Here is a 27,431-nt window from a genome sequence, read left to right on the forward strand (position 1 = left end):
CACATTTTTTCTCCCTAATTTTGTGGAATCCAATTAGTTACAGTCTTGTCTCATCGCTGCAACTCCCGTACGGACTCGGGAAAGGCGAATGTCGAGAGCCATGCGTCCTCTGAAACACAACCCAACCTAGCCGCACTGCTTCTTGACACAACGCACATCCAACCCGGAAGCCAGCTGCACCAATGTGTCGGAGGAAACACCGTGACGGGCCGGCACTGCACCCGGCCCGTCACAGGAGTCGCTAGTGCGCAATAAGACAAGGATATCCCTGTTTCAAACAGACCACCATAGTCCCTGTGCCCAAGAACACTAAGGTAACCTGACTAAATGACTACCGACCCGTAGCACTCACGTCAAAGCCATGAAGTGCTTTGAAAGGCTGGTCATGGCTCACATCAACACCATCATCCCAGAAACCCTAAACCCACTCCAATTAGCATACCGCACCAACAGATCCACAGATGATGCAATCTCTATTCCACTCCACACTGCCCTTTCATACCGGGACAAAAGGAACACCTGTGTGAGAATGCTATTCATTGACTACAGCTCAGCCTTCAACACCATAGTGCCCTCAAAGCTCATCACTAAGCTAAGGACCCTGGGACTAAACACCTCCCTCTGCAACTGGATCCTGGACTTCCTGATGGGCCGCCCCCAGGTGGTAAGGGTAGGCAACAAGATATCCGCCACGCTGATCCTCAACACAGGGGCCCCTCAGGGGTGCGTGCTCAGTCCCCTCCTGTACTCCCTGTTCACTCATGACTGCATGGCCAGGCACGACTCCAACACCATCATCAAGTTTGCCGATGACACCTAAGTGGTAGGCCTGATCACCAACAACGATGAGACAGCCTATAGGGAGGAGATCAGAGACCTGGCCGTGTGGTGCCAGGACAACAGCCTATAGCTGATCTCAATGTGATCAAGACAAAGGAGAATATTGTGGACTACAGGAAAAGGAGGACCAAGCACGCCCCCATTCTCATCGACGGGGCTGCAGAGGAGCAGGTTGAGAACTTCAAGTTCCTTGGTGTCCACATCACCAACAAACTATCATGTTTCCAGCACACTTAAGACAGTCGTGAAGAGGGCACGACAAAGCCAATTCCCCCTCAGGAGATTGAAAAGATTTAGCATGGGTCCTCAGATTCTCAAAAGGTTCTACAGCTGCCCCATCGAGAGCATCCTGACTCGTTGCATCACTGCCTGGTATGGCAACTGCTCAGCCTCCTACCGCAAGGCACTACAGAGGGTAATGCGTAAGACCCAGTACATTACTGGGGCCAAGCTTCCCGCCATCCAGGACCTTTATATTAGGCATTATCAGAGGAAGGCCCTAAAAATTGTCAAAGACTCCAGCCACCCTAGTCATAGACTGTTCTCTCTACTACACATTTGTCTTCTTAACTTCTTAAAGCATTGTTGGTTAAGGGCTTCGAAGTAAGCATTTCACTGTATGGTCTACACCTGTTGAATTTGGCGCATGTGACAAATACAATTTGATTTGATTTGATTCACACATTTTATTGAGTGCTTTGCCACTTTTATTGAGTGCTTTGCACCACTTACAATCAGAGAAAGTGTTGTTGGACTATCTTTCAAGTGGCTTCATACTAGACCACTGATTTCTCCAATTAACCCATTTCACCCAAACAACAAAAAACACATCAAATAAACAAAACAATGATTTGCTGTGTATCTGTCTGTCTCCCTGTGTAAGGAAACATCCCATCACAGAGCCAAAGTAGACCACTTTGAGAGGCGCCTGAGAAAACGGCACCTGCAGTCACAGTAGGGGTTCTGGGACCCTGTTACTGCTGTTACTGCTACTTCTCTAGACTGATATGCAAATGATGCATATGAATTATTCACCAGGCTGCTTTCATATCTCCTGTAGTGTTAGAGGCTTGAACAGCTTCTTTTCTTTTGTTGCTTGGTGTTGTACTGAAGGATCCTCCCCGGTTCCCTTTCTCCCAATCTCTCCTAGTCTCTCTAAATGTTGTCTGGGCTGAGCCATATTACATTTTAATATTCATTTTAATACTCCGATGATGGACAGATAGAATGCGTGTTATCCTTCTTAACAGAATTTGAACTTTGGAAATGGAGAGAGGGAAGGCCGCTTCAACGGAGCATCTATTAATAATGACTTTAAATCCTATTAGTGGAAATGTACACCTGCTAGACCCAGACTTGTTTTTTCTATGCCACACACACACACACACACACACACACACACACACACACACACACACACACACACACACACACACACACACACACACACACACACACACACACACACACACTTCTTTCCTCATAATTGTTACGCTTTCTTTCCGTCTGTCTGTCTATCCTGTATTTTGAATACCGGCATCTTCATAAATCGTTTAAAAAGTGACGGTTTAAAGGGAATGCTCTGTAGGTACCCTAGCAAAAAGACTCTAATCATATGAAACACATGTAGCTTGCCTGCCTCACCGCCGACAGGGATAATTCATCCACTTCTGGAAATTAATTCAGAACAGCTAGTCCAAACCCGATTTACACATGCATTACTAAAATGAACCAGTTCGTACCGACCGATCATTCCAGTGCGTTCCCCACGAAACTGGTCGCCTAATTCGTTAGCGGACCTGACATTCATTTTAATGTTCTGGCATTTTTTCAAACCTTATTGCATCTGATTTGATGGTAATGGTGATGAAAACACCTTCATATTTTGTCTGTGTGTGGGTGTGTGGTTAAAGTGGGGGTTATCGTGTTATAGCCTGAGGAAAGTAGAGTGTTATTGTTGTGATCTTGTCTTGCTCTGAGGGCGTTGCTTCCCTAACCGTCCCTGACAGTCACACTGTATGCTTCTATGGTAACACTACCACAATACTACCACACTACATCCTCAGTCACACCCAGGGATTTCGAATCACTTGCGATACGTTCTTTATTAAAGATAGATACACATTTAAGCCTGCCAGAAGAATAGAACATTTACATGTCATTGAATTGCGCCGAGTTTGATTTGAGTCACACATTGGTCTGAAACATTTACAATTCATAAAGGAATGTCAAAACAAATGTGAGTTCTGTGTCTTCTTTACCGTATTTAATTTTGGATAATGATCTCTGTCTATCGGTCTCACGTGCCGAGAAACCGTACTAATAACAATAAGGATGATGAATACGCAACAAGATTAACAGATAGAACGATGAGAGAAAAAAAAAGGGGCCAATCGTCACCTCCTGTGGAGCCGAGCAGCATGGGAGATATTACCCAGGATGCAGCCTGTCGGTGGAGCATGAGTCGCAATGAGACAAAAGGTTTACTTGAGACACAAAGGGAATATTATCTGCTCAGTGCCAAGATCCACACTAGCATACCCACACTAGCATACCCACACTAGCATACCACTTCAACTAAAGCAATATATTGGGACATACATTTTAAGTGCTGTGCTCATGTGGATAATGGAATACATCGTATTCTATGTGGTTACTGTAAGCAATATTCTCCCATCTCTTCCTATTGTGACATATAAAGTAGGTAGATACTGTATCGTTGGCTTATGATATCGTCTTCCATCCCAACACTGTGTACGGTGCCTGTCTCTCCCTACTCTGTGGCAGTAGATGGTACTCCAGGTAGATACTGCGTCTGTATTGACTGTCTGGTATTGACTTAGCCTTCCAACAGACATCTCAGTGCTGCTTGATTCAATTATGAAGGGACAATGGAGTAGAATGAAGTGGCCTGTGACATTGGCACATTGGTTACTGCCCTATGAGACCTGGTGACTAGACTAAATGGGGTATCTGGTTTCTATTGGTCTAGACTGCGAAAGGGTGAGCTGGACTGGAAGGGTGTGGTGTTAGTCAAGGATAGTTGATCTGATCATATTGGGATCAAGGTTTTGGATCCATATGTAATCTGTGTGTGTGTGTGTGTGTGTGTGTGTGTGTGTGTGTGTGTGTGTGTGTGTGTGTGTGTGTGTGTGTGTGTGTGTGTGTGTGTGTGTGTGTGTGTGTGTGTGTGTGTGTGTGTGTGTGTGTGTGTGTGTGTACATTATTGACACCAACCATACCGATCACTTATCGCGGGCATTTTGCTGATATCGTTCATTACAATAAGTAGCCTATACTAGAGAAGTATAAGTTTTAAATGAAATAAGTTTGCTCACATGGGTGTAACCAACGTTAATATTATAAACTTATCCTTCTATTTATCATTATTGCATAAATTCAGGCATTTGTCCATTATCGCCCAGCTCTAGCGTGCGTGCATGTGTGCCTGTAGCCACACTGCCGTTGTATTAAGTACCTGGAGTAAGAATTCTAGTCAAAGGAAATTCAGGTTAATTTCACATTGTCTGGCCTCAGCTCCATAACTCCTATAATTGATGGGATACTCTACTGTCTGCCAAGGCAGCTGGGATATCTCCTTCTGTATAGATTAAGCATGGCTCCTCTTTATACACATGCAAGGGCTCTAGTCCCTTTCTGTAATCTATCAATACCTGCCATGCTATTCTATTGGACGCCGGTCAACATTAACAATGCACTGGACAAACAGATATACCTCTCATCCCTCTTATCACACACACAAACACACAGGCTCTGGTTTGTAGGTAGTTAACCTGAGTCTTAATGGATGTGTAGGCCTAGTGTGTGGTTCACTATGTCCTATAATAGTAATAACCTAATTCCTCTCATCCACCGCTAATGAGTAACACCCACCTGGCTGATTCACGCCAAGGCAGCCATTTTGGCACCCGAGCTCCTCTCATCACGCATCACACTGGTGTTCACACTGAAATGGCGGGTGTGAAACATCAACTAGACTGGCAATGTGAAATAAAGGCTGCGTCCTAAATGGTCCCTGCATCCTTTTAGTCTGCATATATAGGGAATAGGGGGCCATTTCAGACAGCGCCACAGTCAGTCCTAGAAACATGGAGGTGTGAAACATGGACTGTACGGAAAATGTCAACGAGAGAGTCAGTCTCAGTGTGAGAAACAGCCGTGGTATATATCGGCTAGTAGCTAACCCACGGACGGTTAGATCTTTACCCATTTGCCTTTGGGTCATTCGGCCTGTTTGCTATTCCAGTCAGGAGTCCAGTTGAGGATGAAGGCAGCAGAGCTTATCTCAGTACTGCCTCTGAGTCACACGCGCCGGCTGGCTGAGAGATGGGTAATAGCGCCGACCACTAGCTGTCTGTATGTCTGTCTGAGGAAAGGGAGGGAGGCGGCGGTGGTGAAAACGTGCTAGCAAGGCTAATGATTGATCATCTCATCTCACTATAGTTCAGCTGTCCATTACAAATGAGATTTGAATCGTGCAAAAGGTTCATGCCTTAAGGAGTAGGACTCGATGCTGTGAGAAGTAGCTGTGACAGTAATTTGATCATGAACTTCTTCTCACAGGTGCTGGGGATGAATTTTTTTACGATTACACACAAGGTTTTGTGTACGTTGATGTTTGATGTGAGGTCTCAAGGCGGTCTTTAAAAAGTCCCAGTTTAATTAGCGAATTATCTCAGTACAGCTCCGAGTTCAGTTATAGACAATGCAGCATATTGAGATGTAAGACCCATGCTCTCTGCCTTATGCATCAGAGCTCAAACGTCAGGCTTTGGATAAATGAAGTCGTCAGTGCAGAAATGAACATCGACATGTCCCCTATGCCCAAGGCTGCACAGCCTATATCGACGACAGGATGGAATCAGTGGTAAACTGAATTGGCTCATTAAACAGTTGGATGAGCTAAAACAAAGAGCCTGAACAGACAGGGAAGCCAAACAGAAATCATTTGGGGGATTGACAAGTATATAGACTATTATTGTGTAAGGAAGCTCACAAACCTACTGATTTGTATCTTACCCTCACTATGGCCAATCAGAAGGCATGCATTCAAAATAGAATAATATTTTAGGAAAATAAGGGGTTTATAGTGAAATGAATGTGTCTCTGTGTATTTTTTCTATCTCTAAGAGTGTCTGAACAGCTCTCTTCCACATCTGTCAAAGTCAGTGACTGATTGGCTGCATTCCTAATGAGGTTGATGAGTGACTGTTAGTAGTATGAGCTGATTGGCTATTATCCCACTGAAGTCGATGAGTGACTGTTAGTAGTATGAGCTGATTGGCTGTGATCCCAATGAGGTCGATGAGTAACAGTTAGCAGTATGAGCTGATTGGCTGCATTCCCAATGAGGTCAATGACTGACAGTAAGAGCAGGGCGGGCACAACCCCAACTCTAAATCTCTAATACCCTTCAAAGGAGTGGGCACAGAGGTGGGTCAATGTGCCAGCTGGAATGGAATATCACACAGCTTTTAAAATCATTTAATAACAATCCGACTGCCGCCATTTCTCCCCTCTGTCTCTCATTTTATTGCCTCACTTTAACGTTTGTTAAATGTCTGAGCGGCTGCTTCGTAATGACAGCCATTCTGGAAGAGGCCTATGCACCTGCAGGGGATAATAGTGTACAAAGCCAATCAATGCTTATGCCACAGCCAATGCTCTTTTGTATTAGGAACTTCTATGTCATTAGCACTTGAGGTATAGCCTAGGCTAAAATCCATTCTGCTCACTATTTCTGTAAGGGCTGGTTTCAAATCAAGTCACATTGTATTTGTCACATGCGCCAGGTGTGTGACAGGTGTAGACCATACTGTGAAATGCTTACTTACAAGCCCTTAACCAACAATGCAGTTTTAAGAAAATACCAACAAAAAAAAGTAACAGATAAGAAAAACAAATAATTAAAGAGCAGCAGTAATAACAATAGCGGGGCTATATACAGGGGGTACCGGTGCAGAGTTAATGTGGATGCTATATACAGGTGGTACCGGTGCAGAGTTAATGTGGATGCTATATACAGGTGGTACCGGTACAGAGTCAATGTGTCAATGTGCGGGGGCACTGGTGTCGAGGTAATTGAGGTAATTATGTACATGCAGGTAGGGTTATTAAAGTGACTATGCATAGATAATAACAGAGAGTAGCAGCAGCGTAGGGGGTGGGGGGGTGCAAATAGTCTGGGTAGCCATTTGATTAGCTGTTCAGGAGTCTTATGGCTTGTGGGTAGAAGCTGTTTAGAAGCCTCTAGGACATAGACTTGGTGCCCCAGTACCGCTTGCCGTGCGGTAGCAGAGAGAACAGTCTATGACTAGGTTGGCTGGAGTCTTTGGTTTCCCAGACACAGATTAAGCCTAGTCCTGGACTGAAAAGCAAACTCAATGGAGAGTATCTAGTCTCGGGTTAATCTGTGTCCTGGAGCCTGCCCTAAGAGTATAAAGCAGGGAATTGTGGGGTATTGTTCCTGCCTATCAAGCTTCATAACCAGACATGGTATCTAACCCCATATAAATACCCTGTCTTAAACACAGGATTTAAAAAAAGAAGCAGGCTTTCTTAATTAAAATTCACAAGCGGGGGTTGCCTTGACACGTCTTATTTTAAGTAAAGGGAACTTTTCCACCGCAGGGAACAGGGAGGAGGCGAGAAGAGATTACCATTTTAATAAGTAGTGTAGAAGGCTGAGCAGACCAGATAGACAGACTAGGCCCTCACTGGGTGATTAGGCATCCAAGCCAAAGCTTCCTGGGAAATGGAGTTGATAGTGCTGACAGAGAACTATTGAGCCAAGCGAGCATCTCTATCCATCACCATTCAATGTGAGTGTTTGTGTGTGTCACCATCCATCTAGTTGAAAAAAACAACCACTTAAGACCCGCACAGCACTACAGTAAATTTCCCCTAGCCTCCCCATTAAGAGACTCGCATCCCCTTTAAGATACCTTTAAGAGGCCATTCATCTACTGTTACCTCATCGATCAACAGGACATCCCACTGGGCACAGACGTCATTTCTAATTTTGATTTAATATTTGGTTGAGTTTTTGACTAACATGAACTGAAAGTGAAATCTACAAAACATGCCACTGGATTTAGGTGAAAACAAAGACAATTCAATCAGTTTTCCACTTTGATTCAATGTCATCACATTGAATTTCTTTGTTGAAATGACGTGGAAACAACGTTGATTCAAACAGTTTTTGCCCACTGGGAGGTCTCTAACTACTCTGTGTATGTTGGTTTACTGGGCCTTACATACAGTTATTAATCATCTATGTAGCACTACTCATGTTCATAGGGTGGACATAGAGAGATAGATCATGGATCTGTGTTATAATTTGAGTCCTTAGAGGACTGTCATCAGATAGATCCCATATCAGGTGCCATTAGTTGTAGAGATGATGTGTGGTGTGTTATCCACTTGGAAAGTAATTATTGATTAGTTATCAATCAAAAGTCAGCTACCTATCAATTCTGTATCCTATCATAGATTAGACTAGATGAATACATGGATTTATCCCAATCATGAATAGACTAGATGAATAAGACAATATGTTCCTTCCCAGATCTCAAACATGCCATAAGTTCTCTCTCTCTGTTGGCGAAATCCTCCTTTTCCTAACATGCCTATGACAAATCGCTAAGAATGATGATCCAACATAGCCCTCCCCCTGCTGGCTGTTCACCAGACAACTGTGTTGAGTGTTGGACATTGCTAGACGTGTATTTGAACAGAGGGGTCTGAACCAGGCAGTCAGTAGGGTGTTAGATCATCTCTGATGACATCTTATTGGGTGTGTGTGGAGGGAGGGAGTGAGGGAGGCTGGGTTAGGGCTGGTGCCATTGGTGTAAATTGCTTAAGTAAAAATACTTTAAAGCACTACTTAAGTCGTTTTGGGGGGCTTTCTGTACTGTACTATTTATATTTTGGACAACTTTTACTTCACTATATTCCTAAAGAAAAGAATGTACTTTTTACTCCATACATTTTCCCTGACACCCAGGGAAATGGTGATGGGGTGGCCTAGTGGTTAGAGCGTTGGACTAGTAAGCAAAAGGTTGCAAGATTGAATCCCCGAGCTGTCGAGATAAAAATCTGTTGTTCTGCCCCTGAACTGTTCCTAGGCTGCCATTGAAAATAAGAATTTGTTCTTAACTGACTTGCCTAATAAAATTAAAAAGTACTTGTTACATTTTGAATGCTTAGCAGGACAGGAAAATGGACCAATTCATGCACTTATCAAGAGAACATCCCTGGTCATCCCTACTGCCTTGGATCTGGCAGACTCAATAAACACAAATGCTTCATTTGTAAATTATGTCTGAGTGTTGGAGTGTGCCCCTGGCTATCCGTAAATTATTATTATTATTATTATTTTTTAAATGGTTATGTCTGATTTGCTTAATATAAGGAATTTGAAATAATGTATACTTTTACTTTCGACACTTAAGTATATTTAAACTACATACTTTTAGACTTTTACTGAAGTAGTATTTTACTGGGTGACGTTCACTTTTACAATTTTCTATTAAGGTATCTTTACTTTTACTCATGTATGACAATTGGGTAGTTTCTCCACCACTGGCTGGCGCTGGCTCTGGGTGTCCATGCCTATCTGCCGGCCTTTGTGCGTGTACATGTGAGTGTGCATATATGAAGGTTTAGGGAAAGAGGGATACCTAGTCAGTTATCCAACTGAATGTATTCAATTGAAATGTGTCTTCCGCATTTGACCCAATAACCTCTGAATCAGAGAGGTGCAGGAGGCTGCGTTAATCGACATCCACTGCCTTGCTCAGGGGCAGAAGGACAGATTTTTACCTTGTCAGCTCGGGGATTCAATCCAGCAACCTTCCAGTTACTGGCCCAGCGCTCTAACCACTAGGCTACCTGCCGTATCCCCCATAGGCATGTTGCCATACAGACAACTACTACACTCCCCCACAGTGGGTAACAGCATGGCAGAAGAAGAGGATGGCACAGTGTCTAACCTGACATATTGTATAGAGGAGGACAATGTAATTACAACCTGCCACCACCCTATTTAGTAATGTCTCTGCATATGCACACACACACACACACACACACACACACACACACACCACACACACACACACACACACACACACACACACACACACACACACACACACACACACACACACACACACACACACACACACACCCCACTCACATCAGCTAATAGATTTGTAGAATGAAGGATTTTTCCCCCTGGGAAAGATGGTGAACTGAGCTGCTCGTTCCCACTTTGTGCTGACAATGGCTTTCCCAGATTCAGTCCTGGGGGCATCCGGCCGACCGCTTCCAATGAATATCCATGGACTCTTTCGAATGTTTCTCAACTGAGAGAGCACAGTTCGTGTTAGTATTCTGAGCTGGGCATTGGGGCAAGACGGAAAGGCGTACTTCAGTGAAAACAGTGGAGGTGCAATCGTGTCATCTTTGCAATTCATTGCACCAGTTATAGAATTAATAAGATGAAATAGTGAAGTTATAGCTATAGTATTTACAACTGACTCTAGTAAATGCAGTACGATTTTTCAAAAAATGTGATCAACCCAGTATCACTTGAAATGGGAAAATACCTTGGTCTGTTAATCTAAGCTTGCTTGAATCATTCCCCAAGTCCTCACCCACATGACGTATCAGCTTTGTAAATAATTGATCAGCTGCCATCATACAGATACTTATGACTACATCGTTTGGACGATTTATCGGGTGTGTTTGTAGATTAATGAAGGTGTCCACTGCCCATATTGTGCTTTGATCCCTGTGGACTGGGCTCAGAAATCAATACCCCACTGTGTCTAGTCTGCCACAGGAACACACACACTCCCTCTCTCTCGCTCTCTCACACACACACACACACACACACGCACACACACGCACACACACACACACACACACACACACACACACACACACACACACACACACACACACACACACACACACACACACACACACACACATACACACACCAGAGCCGATAACCTAGTGAAAGTCTACACACCCCTCTTTTTTAAATTTGTAAAATTTTTCTTTCACTTTGAAAATGTGGAGTAGGTTGTATAGATCGGTAATCCCTTTTTTAAATTGAATTTTAAGGGAGAAAATGTTGAAGACTGTGCAAGGGGTGTGTAGACATTCACTAGCGACCGTATATAGGCATGCCCATGCAGTCCAACACCAAGGAACCAAAGTTACTAATATGACTAGGATTGGGGCAATTAGAAACAGGTGACCCTGTACTGTTAATCAATGTTACTAATATGACTAGGATTGGGGCAATTAGAAACAGGTGACCCTGTACTGTTAATCAATGTTACTAATATGACTAGGATTGGGGCAATTAGAAACAGGTGACCCTGTACTGTTAATCAATGTTACTAATCTGACTAGGATTGGGGCAATTAGAAACAGGTGACCCTGTACTGTTAATCAATGTTACTAATATGACTAGGATTGGGGCAATTAGAAACAGGTGACCCTGTACTGTTAATCAATGTTACTAATATGACTAGGATTGGGGCAATTAGAAACAGGTGACCCTGTACTGTTAATCAATGTTACTAATATGACTAGGATTGGGGCAATTAGAAACAGGTGACCCTGTACTTTTTTGACACAGAGATTGGTTTTATCTTGCTGCATACCCCTGCATGATACAGTAATCTTCCCTCAATGCACAAAGAGGAGGGTACCGTAAAAGGATCATATATCCTTTGCTTACTATTATCACTGTAATTTATTCACCAATATTTATTCATCATGAATATATATTAAAATCAGTATACCACATGGCCTGATGGGATGATGGTGATATGAAACAGTATAGATTCAGATTATTTTGTCAGTTTCTCCTCTCCCTGTGTCAGTCTTGGCTCTCTGAAGACCTGGGGAGTGAGTTGACGGTCTTTCCTGTCTCTCGCCTGACTGCACAGACACATACACAGACACGCGTGCACACACACACACACACACACTCCTCTGTGCCTTAAGGGGATAATAAGCATGATTGACAGTGAAAGAGACGTGCAGAGGATTCTGAACTAAGTCTGATTTCCTATTGGCTGAAGTCTGGTCCTGTGCTCACGGTAGACTAAATACCACCTGACATCAACTGACTAACACACACACACACACACACACACACACACACACACACACACACACACACACACACACACACACGGTTACGCACATTCTCCAGGCTGTAGCAGTGGTGGTCTCCAGAGCATCCTGTGTGCGCAGAGAGGGGTATAACAGTAATAGACAGGAGTGCTTTCAGGTGAAGTCAAGTTGTAGCGTAGGTGTGAGGGTTATTCATTCACAACACAGCTGGGACCCTGCAGTTTAAATGCCTTCCAAGTGTTCTAACTAAAGCAAGTCCAGAGGCACTAATGTACAGTAGAGGCAGAACAGAACTGGGATTTGTGCTGTAGTCACCAACTGCACAGTAGTAATACAACAAGGAAAACCTAGCCTGAGTGCCAGTCTGTTTGAGCTATCATGCCAGCTCCTTTTCATTCACTGTCATGCCAAACAGCAATGTTGTTGGCATTGGCAAGAGCCCGAATGGATCTGCGACCAGGCTATGGAAAATAGGAGTTCAATATTGCAATTGGACATTTGCCGATTCGTTTGATAAGCGATATCTGAACCTCGCCTATCCAGTCCAGTTGAAGAGAGATGGGAGCGTTACACTCAAGTATCACAAACACGCTTTCTCTTCATCGGAGACTGTCAGATAGATACTTCCTGTAGTCTGAAATAATATAACATACCCCCCCTCACAGACACAGTATTATCCATTACACTGCATCTCTCCTTCTATCCCTCTCTCACTGTGTCTTCTCCTTCTAGCTATCAGTGTTCTGTTTTGTAGCTCTCTCTCGCTCTCACTCTCACTCACTCTCTCACTCACTGACTCACTGTGTTTACGACTGGTCATAAATCCAGCAGCTGCTCTACCCTGGGTGAAGAGAGGGATTCCATTTGCAGGGCCGCAATCCACAGATCAATACTGTTTGCGCTCTTTGTATTAAACCCATAAATCTGTCCGAGGAGCGATTATGATTGGCTGGAGTGACAGTAAACTTCCTTCTCGAGATGGCAACAGGCGATTTATTGGCTCTGGGTCAACTGGAGAAATGTGGTTAGAGTGTTTGTTGTTATCGGATGGTAGATGGGATATCATTTGATCCCTGTGCATTTTAAATTAGATGCGGTGGGATTTGGTGTGGTAAAATAGATGAAATAAAATAAAAGGTTGAATGAAAAACGTTGATTTAATGATCTTCTGATTCTGAATCAACGATTTCCTTGCTGTTAGAGTGCTTTTATTTCCTTTGGTTCTGGTGTCAAACGTATTTCAATTCCTGTCAAGCCATGAATAGAGTGTGACATGTACAGTATTTCATGACTAGAGCACCTGTGAATATCTAAGATATTCTACCATCGTCTTTACTCTTAACGTTCTCCTCTTCTCTCTGTCTCTGTCCAGGATGCTTTGAGTGCTGCGTCAAATGCCTGGGCGTCCTCCCGTATGCCTCTCTCTTCGCGACCATCCTTCTGTACGCTGGGGTGGCGCTGTTCTGCGGCTGCGGGCACGAGGCCCTCTCTGGCACCGTCACCATCCTGCAGAACTACTTCGAGGTGGTCCGAGCAGAAACCCTGGACGTCTTAACCATGTGAGTGTGGGTGTGTTTGCGTGGGAGGGGTGTCACAGTGGGGTTTTTTCACCGTTTTCTAAATGACTCATGGTCTGGTTAGTCAAAACACCTACATGCAGCCTGGAGATGTGTTGAAACTCAATGAGAAGAAGTTGCCGTTGAATTTTCACTTCTTCCTACTCCTTGTCTGTTTCGACCCCTGGAGAAACTAGCTTTATTAGTGTGGTTAAAACAGCAGTCTGTGTGTCCTCACAAAAAAAAAACACTACCCTATTTTGAAAGCTTCAGTACCTGTAAAGGGAATGGTTCCGATCTCACCTGTGCTATGACTGGCACACCTAGTTAACACCTTATCGAGACGCCGTATCCTCGCTCGCCCTAGATAGTAAAATGTACATGTCCCTCCAAGCAGTCCCTCCAAGCAGTCCCTCCAAGCAGTCCCTCCAAGCAGTCCCTGGTGATTGGTACTGGAAGTGAGTCACACTTACTTAATGGAACATTTTCTTCTCTTCTCTTTCTTCTGAAGTGATTAACCATTAGCGGTGAACAGCTGCCTCGTAAGTGTAGATTGAGGTTCGGTAAAATCTCCCTTCCACCTACATTATTACTCACTATCTATACATGTACCCAACAAGATGAGTATTTAAAATGTGATCAAGTAAAACTATCCTTACTCTCCCCTCCCTTATCTCAATACACAACAGTATAGTACTGAACTGTTGAAGCGATGGTGAGTCTCACTATACAGTGTCTGAAATGACTGCTTTTAACTCTTTGTTAAGTGTCCGTTTCAGAGTGGGTGGCAAGGAATAAGTTAGCCCTAAATATTTCTAAAACTAAAAGCATTGTATTTGGGACAAATCATTCACTAAACCCTAAACGTCAACTTAATCTTGTAATCGATCATGTGGAAATTGAGCAAGTTGAGATGAGACTGTCATGGTCAAAACATATTGGTACAACAGTAGCTAAGATGGGGGAGAAGTCTGTCCATAGTAAAGCGATGCTCTACCTTCTTAACAGCCCTATCAACAAGGCAGGTCCTACAGGCCCTAGTTTTGTCGCACCTTGACGACTGTTCAGTCATGTGGTCAGGTGCCACAAAAAAGGACTTAGGAAAATTGCAATTGGTTCAGAACAGGGGAGCATGGCTGGCCCTTAGCTGTACATAGAGAGCTAATATTAATAATATGCATGTCAATCTCTCCTGGCTCAAAGTGGAGGAGAGATTGACTTCATCACTACTTTTATTTATGAGAGGTATTGACATGTTGAATGCACCGAGGTCTGTTTGAACTACTGGCACACAGCTCGGACACCCATGCATACCCCACAAGACATGCCACAAGAGGTCTCTTCACAGTCCCGAAGTCCAGAACAGACTATGGGAGGCGCACAGTACTACATAGAGCCATGACTACATGGAACTCTATTCCACATCAACTAACTGATGCAAGGAGTACAATTAGATTTAAAAAACAGATAAAAAACACCTTATGGAACAGCGGGGACCGTGAAGCAACACAAACATAGGCACAGACACATGCATATACACACACACGATAACATACGCACTATACACACACATGGATTTTGTACTGTAGATATGTGGTAGTGGTGGAGTAGGGGCCTGAGGGCACACAGTGTGTTGGGAAATCTGTGAATGTATTGTAATGTTTTTAAAATTGTATGAACTGCCTTCATTTTGCTGGAACCCAGGAAGAGTGGCAGCAGCTAATGGGGATCCATAATAAATAGAAATAGAAATACACACATTCGTGCATTTTTAAGCTTCAATTAAAATCTAAAAATATATTCAGGATGGCTGTCTGGTGAAGAGAGGTGTATTTATCAGGTGTTTGATCATGAATATGTGTGTGAGTGGGAGGGAGGGAGACTTTTCCCTGACGCAGCACACTGACGGAGATCGATTTTTCCACTCCTGTGTGTGTGTGTATGCTTGTGTTTCTACGTCTGCGTGATGTCTTGGCACGGGGCCGTTGGGGGATTTAAGCCCTCTGAAATCACTCTGGGTTGTCCCGGCGCACCTGCTCACCGGAACTCCGCCTGCCGAGAGGGAGTGTGTCTGTGCTTCTACTAGATGTTGTAAATGGCGGGAGATTGTGGCATGAGCAGTAGACCTGGCCTAACTGATGTAACTGGGCTTTCTATACTGATGTAACTGGGCATTTTATACTGATGTAACTGGGCATTTTATACTGATGTAACTGGGCTTTCTATACTGATGTAACTGGGCTTTCTATACTGATGTAACTGGGCTTTTTATATTTTATACTGATGTAACTGGGCTTTCTATACTGATGTAACTGGGCATTTTATACTGATGTAACTGGGCTTTCTATACTGATGTAACTGGGCTTTCTATACTGATGTAACTGGGCATTTTATACTGATGTAACTGGGCTTTCTGTACTGATGTAACTGAGCTTTCTATACTGATGTAACTGGGCTTTCTATACTGATGTAACTGGGCTTTCTATACTGATGTAACTGGGATTTCTATACTGATGTAACTGGGCTTTTTATACTGATGTAACTGGGCTTTCTATACTGATGTAACTGGGCATTTTATACTGATGTAACTGGGCTTTCTGTACTGATGTAACTGAGCTTTCTATACTGATGTAACTGGGCTTTCTATACTGATGTAACTGGGCTTTTTATACTGATGTAACTGGGCTTTCTATACTGATGTAACTGGGCATTCTATACTGATGTAACTGGGCATTTTATACTGATGTAACTGGGTTTTTTATACACATGTAACTGGGCTTTCTATACTGATGTAACTGGGCATTTTATACTGAGATAACTGGGCTTTCTGTACTGATGTAACTGAGCTTTCTATACTGATGTAACTGGGCTTTCTATACTGATGTAACTGGGCATTTTACACTGATGTAACTGGGCTTTCTATACTGATGTAACTGGGCATTTTATACTGATGTAACTGGGCATTTTATACTGATGTAACTGGGCTTATTATACTGATGTAACTGGGCATTTTATACTGATGTAACTGGGCATTTTATACTGATTTAACTGGGCTTTCTATACTGATGTAACTGGGCATTTTATACTGATGTAACTGGGCTTATTATACTGATGTAACTGGGCATTTTATACTGATGTAACTGGGCATTTTATACTGATGTAACTGGGCATTTTATACTGATGTAACTGGGCTTGTTATACTGATGTAACTGGGCTTGTTATACTGATGTAACTGGGCATTTTATACTGATGTAACTGGGCTTTCTATACTGATGTAATTGAGCATTTTATACTGATGTAACTAGGCTTTCTATACTGATGTAATTGGGCATTTTATACTGATGTAACAGGGCTTGTTATACTGATTTAACTGGTCTTTTTTTACTGATGTAACAGGGCATGTTATACTGATGTAACTGGGCTTGTTATACTGATTTAACTGGTCTTTTTTTACTGATGTAACAGGGCATGTTATACTGATGTAACTGGGCTTGTTATACTGATTTAACTGGTCTTTTTTTACTGATGTAACTGGGCTTTCTATACACTTTCTAGGCCACTAATATGTGGTGTGTGCTGTACTAGGTGTGAAATTCACTTCAGATTAAGGGTACTAAAAAAATAAGGTTTACACCTCTATAAAATCATCTTTATCAGAGGAAAGCTTGTGAAATCTACCCACTGTGTTTGTCTAAAACTATCTCCGAAACCTCTTCCGAACCTGCAGGGATGGAGCTAACCCTAACTTTCCTACCCAGGTTCTTTCTGGGACATTAGAGCTTTTTACATAACCCCACAGAATTAAACACACACTCATTAGCTAAATGAGAGCTAATCCACTAGTCCAAGCAAGGAAAAAATTCAGAATGACTGTGGAAGCAAACTGACTGCAGTATACAGTCAGAATACTGTCTGTCACTGCTGGAAGTAATATAATTTGTAGTCCAATGCACTTGGACTACAAATGGGGCTGCTGGGCCTAAAAAAACATGTAATAGTGAAGTACTGTACTAAATGGCCCGCACACTCAATGCACACATCTGTATTGTTTAGCAATGTTTTGATTCCAAAAATGGATCTTTGTATGTTCCTGCCCAGATCCTATTAAATGATTATTTAATTAGTATTCTAATTCCTAGTTCTATGGTTCCTGGGAATGAAACCGCTAGTCTTGGTGTGCTAGCCACACCAACTGAGTGATCCCATCGCTCTGTTCCTGTCTCTCTTTCTTCCTCCGCAGGATTGATATCTTGAAGTATGTCATCTACGGCGTGGCGGCGGCATTCTTCGTCTACGGCATCCTGCTCATGGTGGAGGGCTTCTTCACCACCGGCGCCATCAGGGACCTGTACGGAGACTTCAAGATCACCGCCTGCGGACGGTGCGTCTCCGCCTGGGTAAGAAATACACTTAAATCAACCCTTATCTTCTGCGCCCTATCCGCTCCCTGTATTTCTGAAGGCGTTGGATGGGTATAAGCATTCGGGTAGACAATTAGGACACGTCTTTCTGGAGGAAGTACCCGAGAGACGGGATTAGAGATCTGGTGATGGAGAATTTACAGTTTAAGATGTCTCTTCTTTGAATTATGGCCCAATGCTAATGACAGCTGATGAGTCAGTCAGCCTTCTACCGACTTACAACTGTCATCTTCTCTCTCTTTCTAATGGACCGTCCTTCACTTCCTTCTCCTCCTTCCTCCCTCTCTTCCCCTCCCTCTCTCTTTCTAATGAATTGTCCTTCTCTTCCTTCTCCTCCTTCCTCCCTCTCTTCTCTTCCCTCTCTTTATTCTCCTCCCTCATTTCCTTCTGTGCTCTTCTCTAACACTCTCTCTCTTTCCCTCTCTCTCTAATGAACCATTCTCTCTTGTGTCCTCCGTTTCTTCCTGCAGTTCATTATGTTGACCTATATCTTCTTCCTGGCCTGGTTGGGTGTGACAGCCTTCACCTCGCTGCCCGTCTTCATGTACTTCAACATCTGGACCATCTGTCAGAACACCACTGTGGTGGAGGGCGCCAACCTCTGCCTGGACCTGCGCCAGTTTGGTAAGGGCGGGCCCGGGTGGCGCCGCCACTGTTGCCATTTACAGTATACGTACACAGTCACTGACACTGGCAGTGGTTAACCAGGGCTTTGGTGGTTTATTTCCATTGTTTATTTTATTGTTTGTTTCTTTGTGTTCTATCATGAACGTGGATAAGATGTCTGACAAGACAATGACCTATAGAGCATACTGTACTGAATAGTGTGTCGTTTAGTCTTCTCACTTCGCGGACACACAATTCAATAAATATTTTTTACATTTCATTGCAGTTATTTAATGCTCCCGAAGGAGATCTATTTTACAGCCCTTTAACAAGAGTGTTTGTTGTAACTCGCTGCAGTAGCTGTTGTTAGGTCTCTGGGGATCGAAGCGCTTGCCAAGCTAAGTCACTGAAATGTAAATGTGAAATTGAATGTTGTTTTTTCGCAGGCATGGTAACTATCGGGGAGGAGAGGAAGGTGTGCACGGGCTCCGAGAAGTTCTTTAAGATGTGTGAGTCTAACGAGGTAAGGGTGTGTGTGTGTGGCTGGGGAGCGATGAAGGGCGGAGGCGAGGTTCTGTTGGCTGTAACCTTTAGTGATCGCCGCACCTCAGGGGTTAGGCTCCTCTCTCACATTGAAGGCTGTCTGTCCATAGAGGTGGAATATGTTTCTCAAATCATAAATGCTTTAGGGAAGTGTTTCCCGATCCTGCCTCTGGGGACCAAAATGCACTTTTTGTTTTTTGCCCTAACGCTCACACACTTGATTCAACCAATCAACTCATCGTCAAGCCTTTGATTTGAATTAGGTGTGTCAGTGTAAGGTCAAAAACACAAAATGTGCACCCCTTTGGGACCCCAGGACTAGGATTGGGAACACTGCTATAGGAACACTGCTGTCATTTTAAATTGTGATTTGTGTGAGTGTGATGAGTGTTCCAGATTTCTAGGGGTTTGAACTTTAACCTCTTGTGGAAAGGGAACAAAAAACATAGCGTAATAAAGATTAGTCTGTCTTTTTCTTTAACCTTTAGCCTCCTTTATCCTTTTGTCTTACCTCCGTTTAATTCCCTTTGAAAAAGTGAGCTAATATTGCACTGGGACAAATCTTAATAAATCTTGCCCTATCTCACTCTCAAAGCAACCACTCTGTGATTTAGTTTTTTAATCTCAACATGACCTGGCAATATTGTAAACACAGACATTACAGGTTGGAACGATGCTTTGTGTCCCATTTTGAATACCAACAAAGCAAGCACTGATGTTGTATATTGTCTTTATTTCCTGGTGACTAATAAAGCTGTGTTGTGTTTGATTGTCTTTCAGCTGGACATGACGTTCCACCTGTTCGTCTGTGCTCTGGCCGGGGCTGGGGCTGCAGTTATCGCCATGGTGAGACAATGACAGCTCTACTTTATGTCTGAGGGTTGTGTGACCTGCCTATTGGTCCTTAAATGTCTGTTGATAGCATCGCCACTCTGTTCCATCCCCTCTGTCTGAACACATAAAGATAGGCAGGCAGGGTAAACCTTAGTGAGAGAGGATTGTCTTGTTGTGTGGGGGCATACCAAAGGTTATACGACTAGGGATTCAAGAGATTGGTAATCGGGAGGAAAAACGGACTGTTTTTTATGCTGCTGACTTTGAAAGAGGTCCTCCCAGTGTTAAGAGCGAGGTAGATCGAGAAAGTGCAAAACAGAGGCAGAGTGATCGAGTGATAGACACAGAGAGAAACAGACAGAGAGAGACACTGAGTGATTGAGAGAGAGAGCGAGAGAGAGAGAGAGACACAGAGAGAGAGAGAGAGAGACACACAGAGTAACACATAGCGATAGAGAGAGAGAGAGAAAGAGAGCGCGAGAGGGGGGAGAGAGAGAGCTGTTGATTAGAGGGGAGGTGTTAACCTAGCGATGGAGAAGCACAGGGCGCAGTTGCCATGGAAACTGGGGAAGAAGAAAGGAGCTTGTTGAGAGCAGCTAAGTGATGGTGAGGACTGGAGCAACCATATTCACTGGAGAAGACTGCTGCGTCTGTAGCCAGGGTGGAAGGATACACATTTAATGAAGGCTGTTATTCGGTATCTAGTTCCTTTTTAAACAAAAACATATGTTCACTGTGAAAATAACAGAGAAATGTTTTGTCAAAACATCAATGACACTAGTTTCTTATGGTTTGGTTGTCATCAAATAGATATGCCCATAACAGCTTCCTGTTACCACAAAATATAAACGCCATACATTTCCAGTCCTTAGACCCATGACGTAATGTTTTAAATCTACAAATAGGACATTGTTGCTGCGTTGTCTGAAGACTATAAAAGACGAGAGAAAATGAAATGGTAATCAATTTGGGCGGGAGCGGCTCTTTGCAACACAAAGTCTGTATCTGTGGCCCAACTGTGTGCTCTTTGGCCACCCGGTGGATGTCTATGGTAATACACAATGGGATGACTCACCCAAGCGTGTTTGTGTTAGTTCTGGGGTAAGAAATCAATTTGCGTAGATAATATTGATGTACCATCTTCTCGTCTAATATTTTCCATGATAAATGATCTTAGATCACTGTGAGATTGTATGAAGGAAGTACTGTCTGTATCTATCTAGGCGAATCTGTTTATTCATGATGAGTTTGAGTCATGCCATTATATAACAAAAGAATAGAATAACTTCATTATCCCAAGCTTAGGGAATTCGTTGGGCATGTTAATCTTCACATCGTCATTACAACACAATATCATCAATAGATAAATGCCATACACTTGGCCAATGGCCATAAATCCTAGAACTGGACCAGAGTGCAGGTGTTTTTCTTTATTTAATTACCTCATAACTACTTCTTCAGAACCTCTGCAGCAGATGCTCTGGTTGGCTGATCACTGACACCTCACTGCCACTCAGTGGAGGAAAGAGTTACTGCAGAAACACATCAGGGATATGTTCCTTAGGTAGGGCACTCAACGTAGTCGCTACCTGTTTCAGTCCTTCTTCTTCCATTTGGTGCCTAATGAACGCGACCCAGAGTCCAATAACTGCTTCTCTCCTTTTCTCTTTCTCTCTGGTCTGATGCGGACAGGCGTCAGCTGCCACGGTCCTTATCCGTAACAATGTCCTCCTGACGTCTCAGAGTCTGGGCAAATACTGCACCCGCTTCTGACGGGGGCCTATCGGTTGGCCCATCACCTTTACCCCTGACCTCAGTGGTCTCAGTGACATCACTGTACGCCGTCAGGAGCTGAGAGGAGCCGACCGCCTCGATATCAACATGGCCGAACTGAACTCTGAACCTAGGAGCTTAGGGGTCGCCCCCAAAGCATCGCCAGCTCTGTCATCGGTCACGTCACATGATTCTGTTGTTATTCACTAAAATATGCTTTGCTGGCACCACTGATTATAATAACCAAGCTCCTCTGGTTGCTATCGATAGGTATGTTGATAACCGAGCTCTCCTGTCACGCCCCGTGCACCTGACGAGCACAAATGCTGACACGGCCGTAACAGACACAGAGCTCACTAAAGAATAAGGTTGATCAACTAATCCATCACTTCAATTTTGGTTGGTTTGTTTTGGTTTTAAACCAGTGAAGGCGCAGCGCCACTAAAAGATCTGCTTTGGGTTTTTGGTTATAGCTTTGTCTAATTATCTAACTAATTCTGTTTCAGCCTAATTCATTAATCAATAAACTCTCCCCTGAGGTACAGGCTTGGTCGAGGGGTTAACAATCGTCCCACTAACATCCCTGTAACCCATGTGTCCCTCTAATACAGGTCCACTACCTAATGGTACTGTCCGCTAACTGGGCCTACGTGAAGGACGCGTGCCGGATGCAGAAGTACGAGGACATCAAGTCCAAGGAGGAGCAGGAGCTCCACGACATCCACTCCACCCGCTCTAAAGAGCGTCTCAATGCCTACACCTAAAGCACACGCCGTCCCCCCGTCCCCCCGTCCCGTCCCCCTATCCTTCCCTCCCTCTCCAACACACACACACGTCCATGACACACACGCAGCAGAACACACACACAGAAACCACACAAGCTATTCAATGTCTGGTGTTTATGTTCGTAGGGGCACAAGTGTAAGGGGGGTTTGTGGTGTCGTGTTGTGGGTGGTTTCGACTTCACTAAGCTTACGGGTGTGACGAGACAAGTCGTTCCTACGGGATATCGTGTGTCTTCTCTGACGAACCCTTCTTTCCTGTATTGAGATTTCCTTTCTATTTCTCCCGCTCTTACTCCTCCCTTTCCTCTACCCTTTCTTCTTCTTATACCCTACCTTTTCCCTCTCTCTCCTCTTCTACCTCTTCCCCTCTTTTTTCTCCATTTGCATTTTGTATGTTAGTAGTAGCACATCTTTTTACAATGTGTCATTGCTTTTTACCATGTTGTTCTATATCTCGACGTCGAGTACTTCCATTTATTTATGTTTGGTTTTAGGAGGGGTCGGGCTGGGGGGCTGTTGAGTTTTTATCGCTTTTTAATTCACATTTCCGTGTAATATATTTATACGTTCCGAAACACTCGTCATCCAACGGACCTCCAATCATACATAGGTCTTAACATCCATTTTATTTCAACATATCCACTTAACAAGACCAAAATGTGACCAAACTTGTATAATTTACAGGTAAATTACAGCATAATAAGCTTCCGAAACAGTAAGCATCACCGGTATAAAAACTATGTACAGAATCTTTTTTCAGAAAATTCTTTATTGGTTTGGGAGTGCCAGGGATTTTCAAACAAAAAAAAAGTACCTTAAAGTGACTTTTTACATATTGCTATAACTGTAGCTTGGCCTAACTGTCAGAAATGTATGCTAGCTTTGTTGAGTAGCCTAGTCATTCAAAGTGAAGAACACTGATTGTCTGTCAATAATAATAGTGTTCTGAAACTGTGAAAAGAAAACAGTTGTTTGAGTGGCAAGTCAGCGGAGTGATGAAGATGATGATATGTAGTATAAGGAGGAAGAAGAAGAGGGTAGTGGGAATGACATGACGTAGAAATACATCTGATAGAATGGCCTTTCAGGATTTCGCCGTGGGGGAAACTCTGTAGAAAACGACTTTTCTCATCCATCGCAAGCCATAACTCACATGCAAATAACATTTTACAGGTTTAATTTTTATATGTTTTAATCTTCAACTTTTTAAATACAAGTTATCAGAAGAAAAAATATGAGATGTTTTTTTGGTCAGTATTCTGCTCTATATATATATCTACGGTATATAAATATATACATATATGTGATACACTTCAATTTCAGGTCATTCATTTCATTGGTCAAAGTTTGGTGATATTCTTGTGAACGTCCATTTCAGAGATACCAGTGAAATAAATATGGTAACCAAATCTAGACGGCAAGCGGATAAACAAGCTTTAGGCCTGAAACGGTCGTATTGCTACATGTGGAAAAAGTTGAATATCACATTGAGAGATAACTTAACCGTCTGCAGGGTTGGGTTCAATTGCATTCAAGTCCAGTCAATTCTGGAAATAAACTGAAATTCTTGCTGAATTTACTGAATTGAAATAAAACTGACCCAAACCCTGACTGTCTGTGAAGCTATACTAAAAAACATGAAATGTCAATAAAACAATTAAAATTATATTACTCTTGAGTATGGACCAAACTCTGTCTTAACTCTTTCTACTACTCTAGTTTTGCAGTACAGCGTTTCATCATTCCGTTGCTATCAAAAAAGAACAACTATTTTTTTTGGTGCACTAATTCAACCATGGTGAGGTCTTTCTAGATGTTACGTGCGTTTGGATTTGAAGCTGAATCTCTGTACTGTAGCCATGCAACATTTGGTTATTAACCAATAAAAAAATGACTTGTATTATCTAGGTAAAAAGAACCGTGAATCTAGTTGTTATTTGTGGCATGGTTATGCATTCATTCAGTGGTAATAGTTTTTAACTGATTCAAAAAGTCAAAATATCATCTCTCTTTATAATTTTCATTTCTCATTTTTACGCTTGGACTGTCTGAGTCAACTGATTTCTTATACGCTTCAGTATTGCGGATCCTACGCTAACAGTGTTATGCTAAGTAAACAAATAGCCTATTAGGTTGTAGGGAATGATTTTGTTTCCCTTCCTCCTTTCGTTTGTCATATTCATTTTTTGAAAACCATGTCTTATAAAACAGATACTACTTGTTATGATGTTGCGTATTCACTTCTTCAGTATTAACCTGACAATGCTTTCTGCTTTCTCCTCCCATATTAGTCTTTTGTACTTACACTAAGAATGCTTTGTAGCAGGCTGTACGATTCTTCATAATCTGTTTTGTACATACATGTGCCAACGGCTTAAACAGTGGCTTTTTTTTTTATTGTAGGAACAAACTTGCTTGCGTTAAATAAAATACACTTGTGTACTTGTTAATAATTAAACCCCGAGTCCATTTCTTTATTTATGTATTTATGTCAGAGCTGTATATGTATATACCTGTATACCCACTGGGCACAGACGTCATTTCAACATCTAGTTTTGATTTACATCACTAACGGGAATTCGATGTGAAATCAACAACGAAAAACTCAACATGTCATTGGATTTAGGTTGAAAGTTGGGTGAAAAAAAGAGTAAATTCCCTTACCTTGATGACTTTTTGCGAATCCAATCAGTTTTCCACGTTGATTCAACATCATCACATTATTTCTTTTTATTACGTGGAAACAACATTGATTCAACCAGATTTTGCCCAGTGGGTACGTACATGCCTACAAGGATTCCGTTTATACACACCTCTGGTGCTGTGCATGGAATTGAAATGGATTTACGTTACCAGCAGAAAAAAACAAAGTTTCCATCTATCCACACAAATAGAATGGCTTTACTATACCCGACTATACCACATAGCTTGGCTTGAAGAAGAGTGCATGATATCATGTCACAAACATTCGCCGGCCTGGGGAAAGATTATGCATGTTCTCTCTATACTGGCTAACCTTTACCCGTGGCATTTAAATAGCATATTACATTTGTGGATACGGTGTACCAAATGAAAACGTGTTCAGCAAACTCTCGCTAACCCCGGTGAACTTCTCATCCTTAGCAGATAGACTGAAGCCCTTGGCCAATCAAAGACAGCCAGAGTCTGACCTTAAGGTAGTGTGAGAAGAGAAACAAGCCTCGATCAGATATAGACTAGAGCAGCTTAGATGACATTCCCCATATCACAGAAAGGCTAGACCGAGGGTGCGTCTGAAATGGCACCCTATTTCCTATACAGTGCAGTACTTTTGACTAGGGCTCTAGTCAAAAATAGTGCACTAGGGAATAGGTGTGCCGTTTTTGGGATCATTACAGTGTATACTAGAGGATAACATCCTTTGAATCAGGCAGACATATGTGACATGTAACGTACATGTGTGTATCTTATCCCCTCATTTGCACACATGACTTCAACACATTTAACAGTTTGCCGGATTGGTTTAGGTGAAGGTACTCGTGTTTAATAGGTCTTAAAGGGGAGTGAAGGTATCCGTGTTTAATAGGCCTTAAAGGGGAGTGAAGGTATCCATGTTTAATAGGCCTTAAAGGGGAGTGAAGGTATCCATGTTTAATAGGCCTTAAAGAGGAGTGAAGTTATCCATGTTTAATAGGTCTTAAAGGGGAGTGAAGGTATCCATGTTTAATAGGCCTTAAAGGGGAGTGAAGGTATCCATGTTTAATAGGCCTTAAAGAGGAGTGAAGGTATCCATGTTTAATAGGCCTTAAAGGGGAGTGAAGGTATCCATGTTTAATAGGCCTTAAAGAGGAGTGAAGGTATCCATGTTTAATAGGCCTTAAAGGGGAGTGAAGGTATCCATGTTTAATAGGCCTTAAAGGGGAGTGAAGGTATCCATGTCTAATAGGCCTTAAAGAGGAGTGAAGGTATCCATGTTTAATAGGCCTTAAAGGGGAGTGAAGTTATCCATGTTTAATAGGTCTTAAAGGGGAGTGAAGGTATCCGTGTTTAATAGGCCTTAAAGGGGAGTGAAGGTATCCATGTTTAATAGGCCTTAAAGGGGAGTGAAGGTATCCATGTTTAATAGGCCTTAAAGAGGAGTGAAGGTATCCATGTTTAATAGGCCTTAAAGGGGAGTGAAGGTATCCATGTTTAATAGGCCTTAAAGGGGAGTGAAGGTATCCATGTTTAATAGGCCTTAAAGAGGAGTGAAGGTATCCATGTTTAATAGGCCTTAAAGGGGAGTGAAGGTATCCATGTTTAATAGGTCTTAAAGGGGAGTGAAGGTATCCGTGTTTAATAGGTCTAAAATGCTGCTGGGTTTTTCACGCTCAGCTGTTTCCTGTGTGTATCAAGAATGGTCCACCACCCAGAGGACATCCAGCAAACTTGACACAACTGTGTGAAGCATTGGAGTCAACATGGGCCAGCATCCCTGTGGAACGCTCTCGACACATTGTAGAGGCCATTCCCCGACGAATTGAGGCTGTTCTGAGGGCAACTTTGTGTGGTTGCCAGTTTGAGTCTTGGGTCTGACAGTTTGCTGAATTGAGCTAGCAACTGATATCAAATCCTAGATGCCTGCAGTTGTGCTCTTGAGCAAAGCACCCCCCACAACAACTGCTCTTCTCTCATTGATCGAGACAGGTATCTGTCATCATGACATGTAGCACTTTGGGGTGGACCCACCTGTCCCAGTCAATTAGAGAAGATTTGAAAAAGACAAGATGGCAGCATACACATTGTTGAGTTGCTTCATGTAGGGAAAAAATATATTTATTTTAATAACGGAGCATTTTCTAAATTCAAACGGACCCCGGCAACTGGACACGGACATTTTGAGACTCTAGTTTCCACAAATCGAGGACAAAGATAGT

At 42.8% G+C, this 27,431-nt stretch overlaps 1 protein-coding gene across 4 annotated transcripts in view; it reads left to right on the forward strand.

Moving 5' to 3' along the window:
• Nucleotides 1–24,994, forward strand: part of LOC106610164 (neuronal membrane glycoprotein M6-a) — a 75,597-nt gene extending 50,603 nt beyond the window's left edge. For 3 of the 4 annotated variants that reach the window (XM_082978418.1, XM_014209344.3, XM_014209343.3), the window contains exons 2-7: nucleotides 13,391–13,577; nucleotides 17,815–17,971; nucleotides 18,466–18,619; nucleotides 19,048–19,124; nucleotides 19,925–19,990; nucleotides 22,363–24,994. In XM_082978418.1, the coding sequence (XP_082834544.1) occupies nucleotides 13,576–13,577; nucleotides 17,815–17,971; nucleotides 18,466–18,619; nucleotides 19,048–19,124; nucleotides 19,925–19,990; nucleotides 22,363–22,515 (609 nt within the window). In that variant the 5' untranslated portion in view covers nucleotides 13,391–13,575 and the 3' untranslated portion in view covers nucleotides 22,516–24,994. The other variant, XM_014209345.3, reaches the window with a different exon arrangement.
• Nucleotides 24,995–27,431: the final 2,437 nt, after the last annotated feature.

The sequence above is a fragment of the Salmo salar genome, chromosome 08 (genome assembly GCF_965601325.2).
Source record: "Salmo salar chromosome 08, fSalSal1, whole genome shotgun sequence".
NCBI classification, from domain to species: Eukaryota; Metazoa; Chordata; class Actinopteri; order Salmoniformes; family Salmonidae; genus Salmo; species Salmo salar.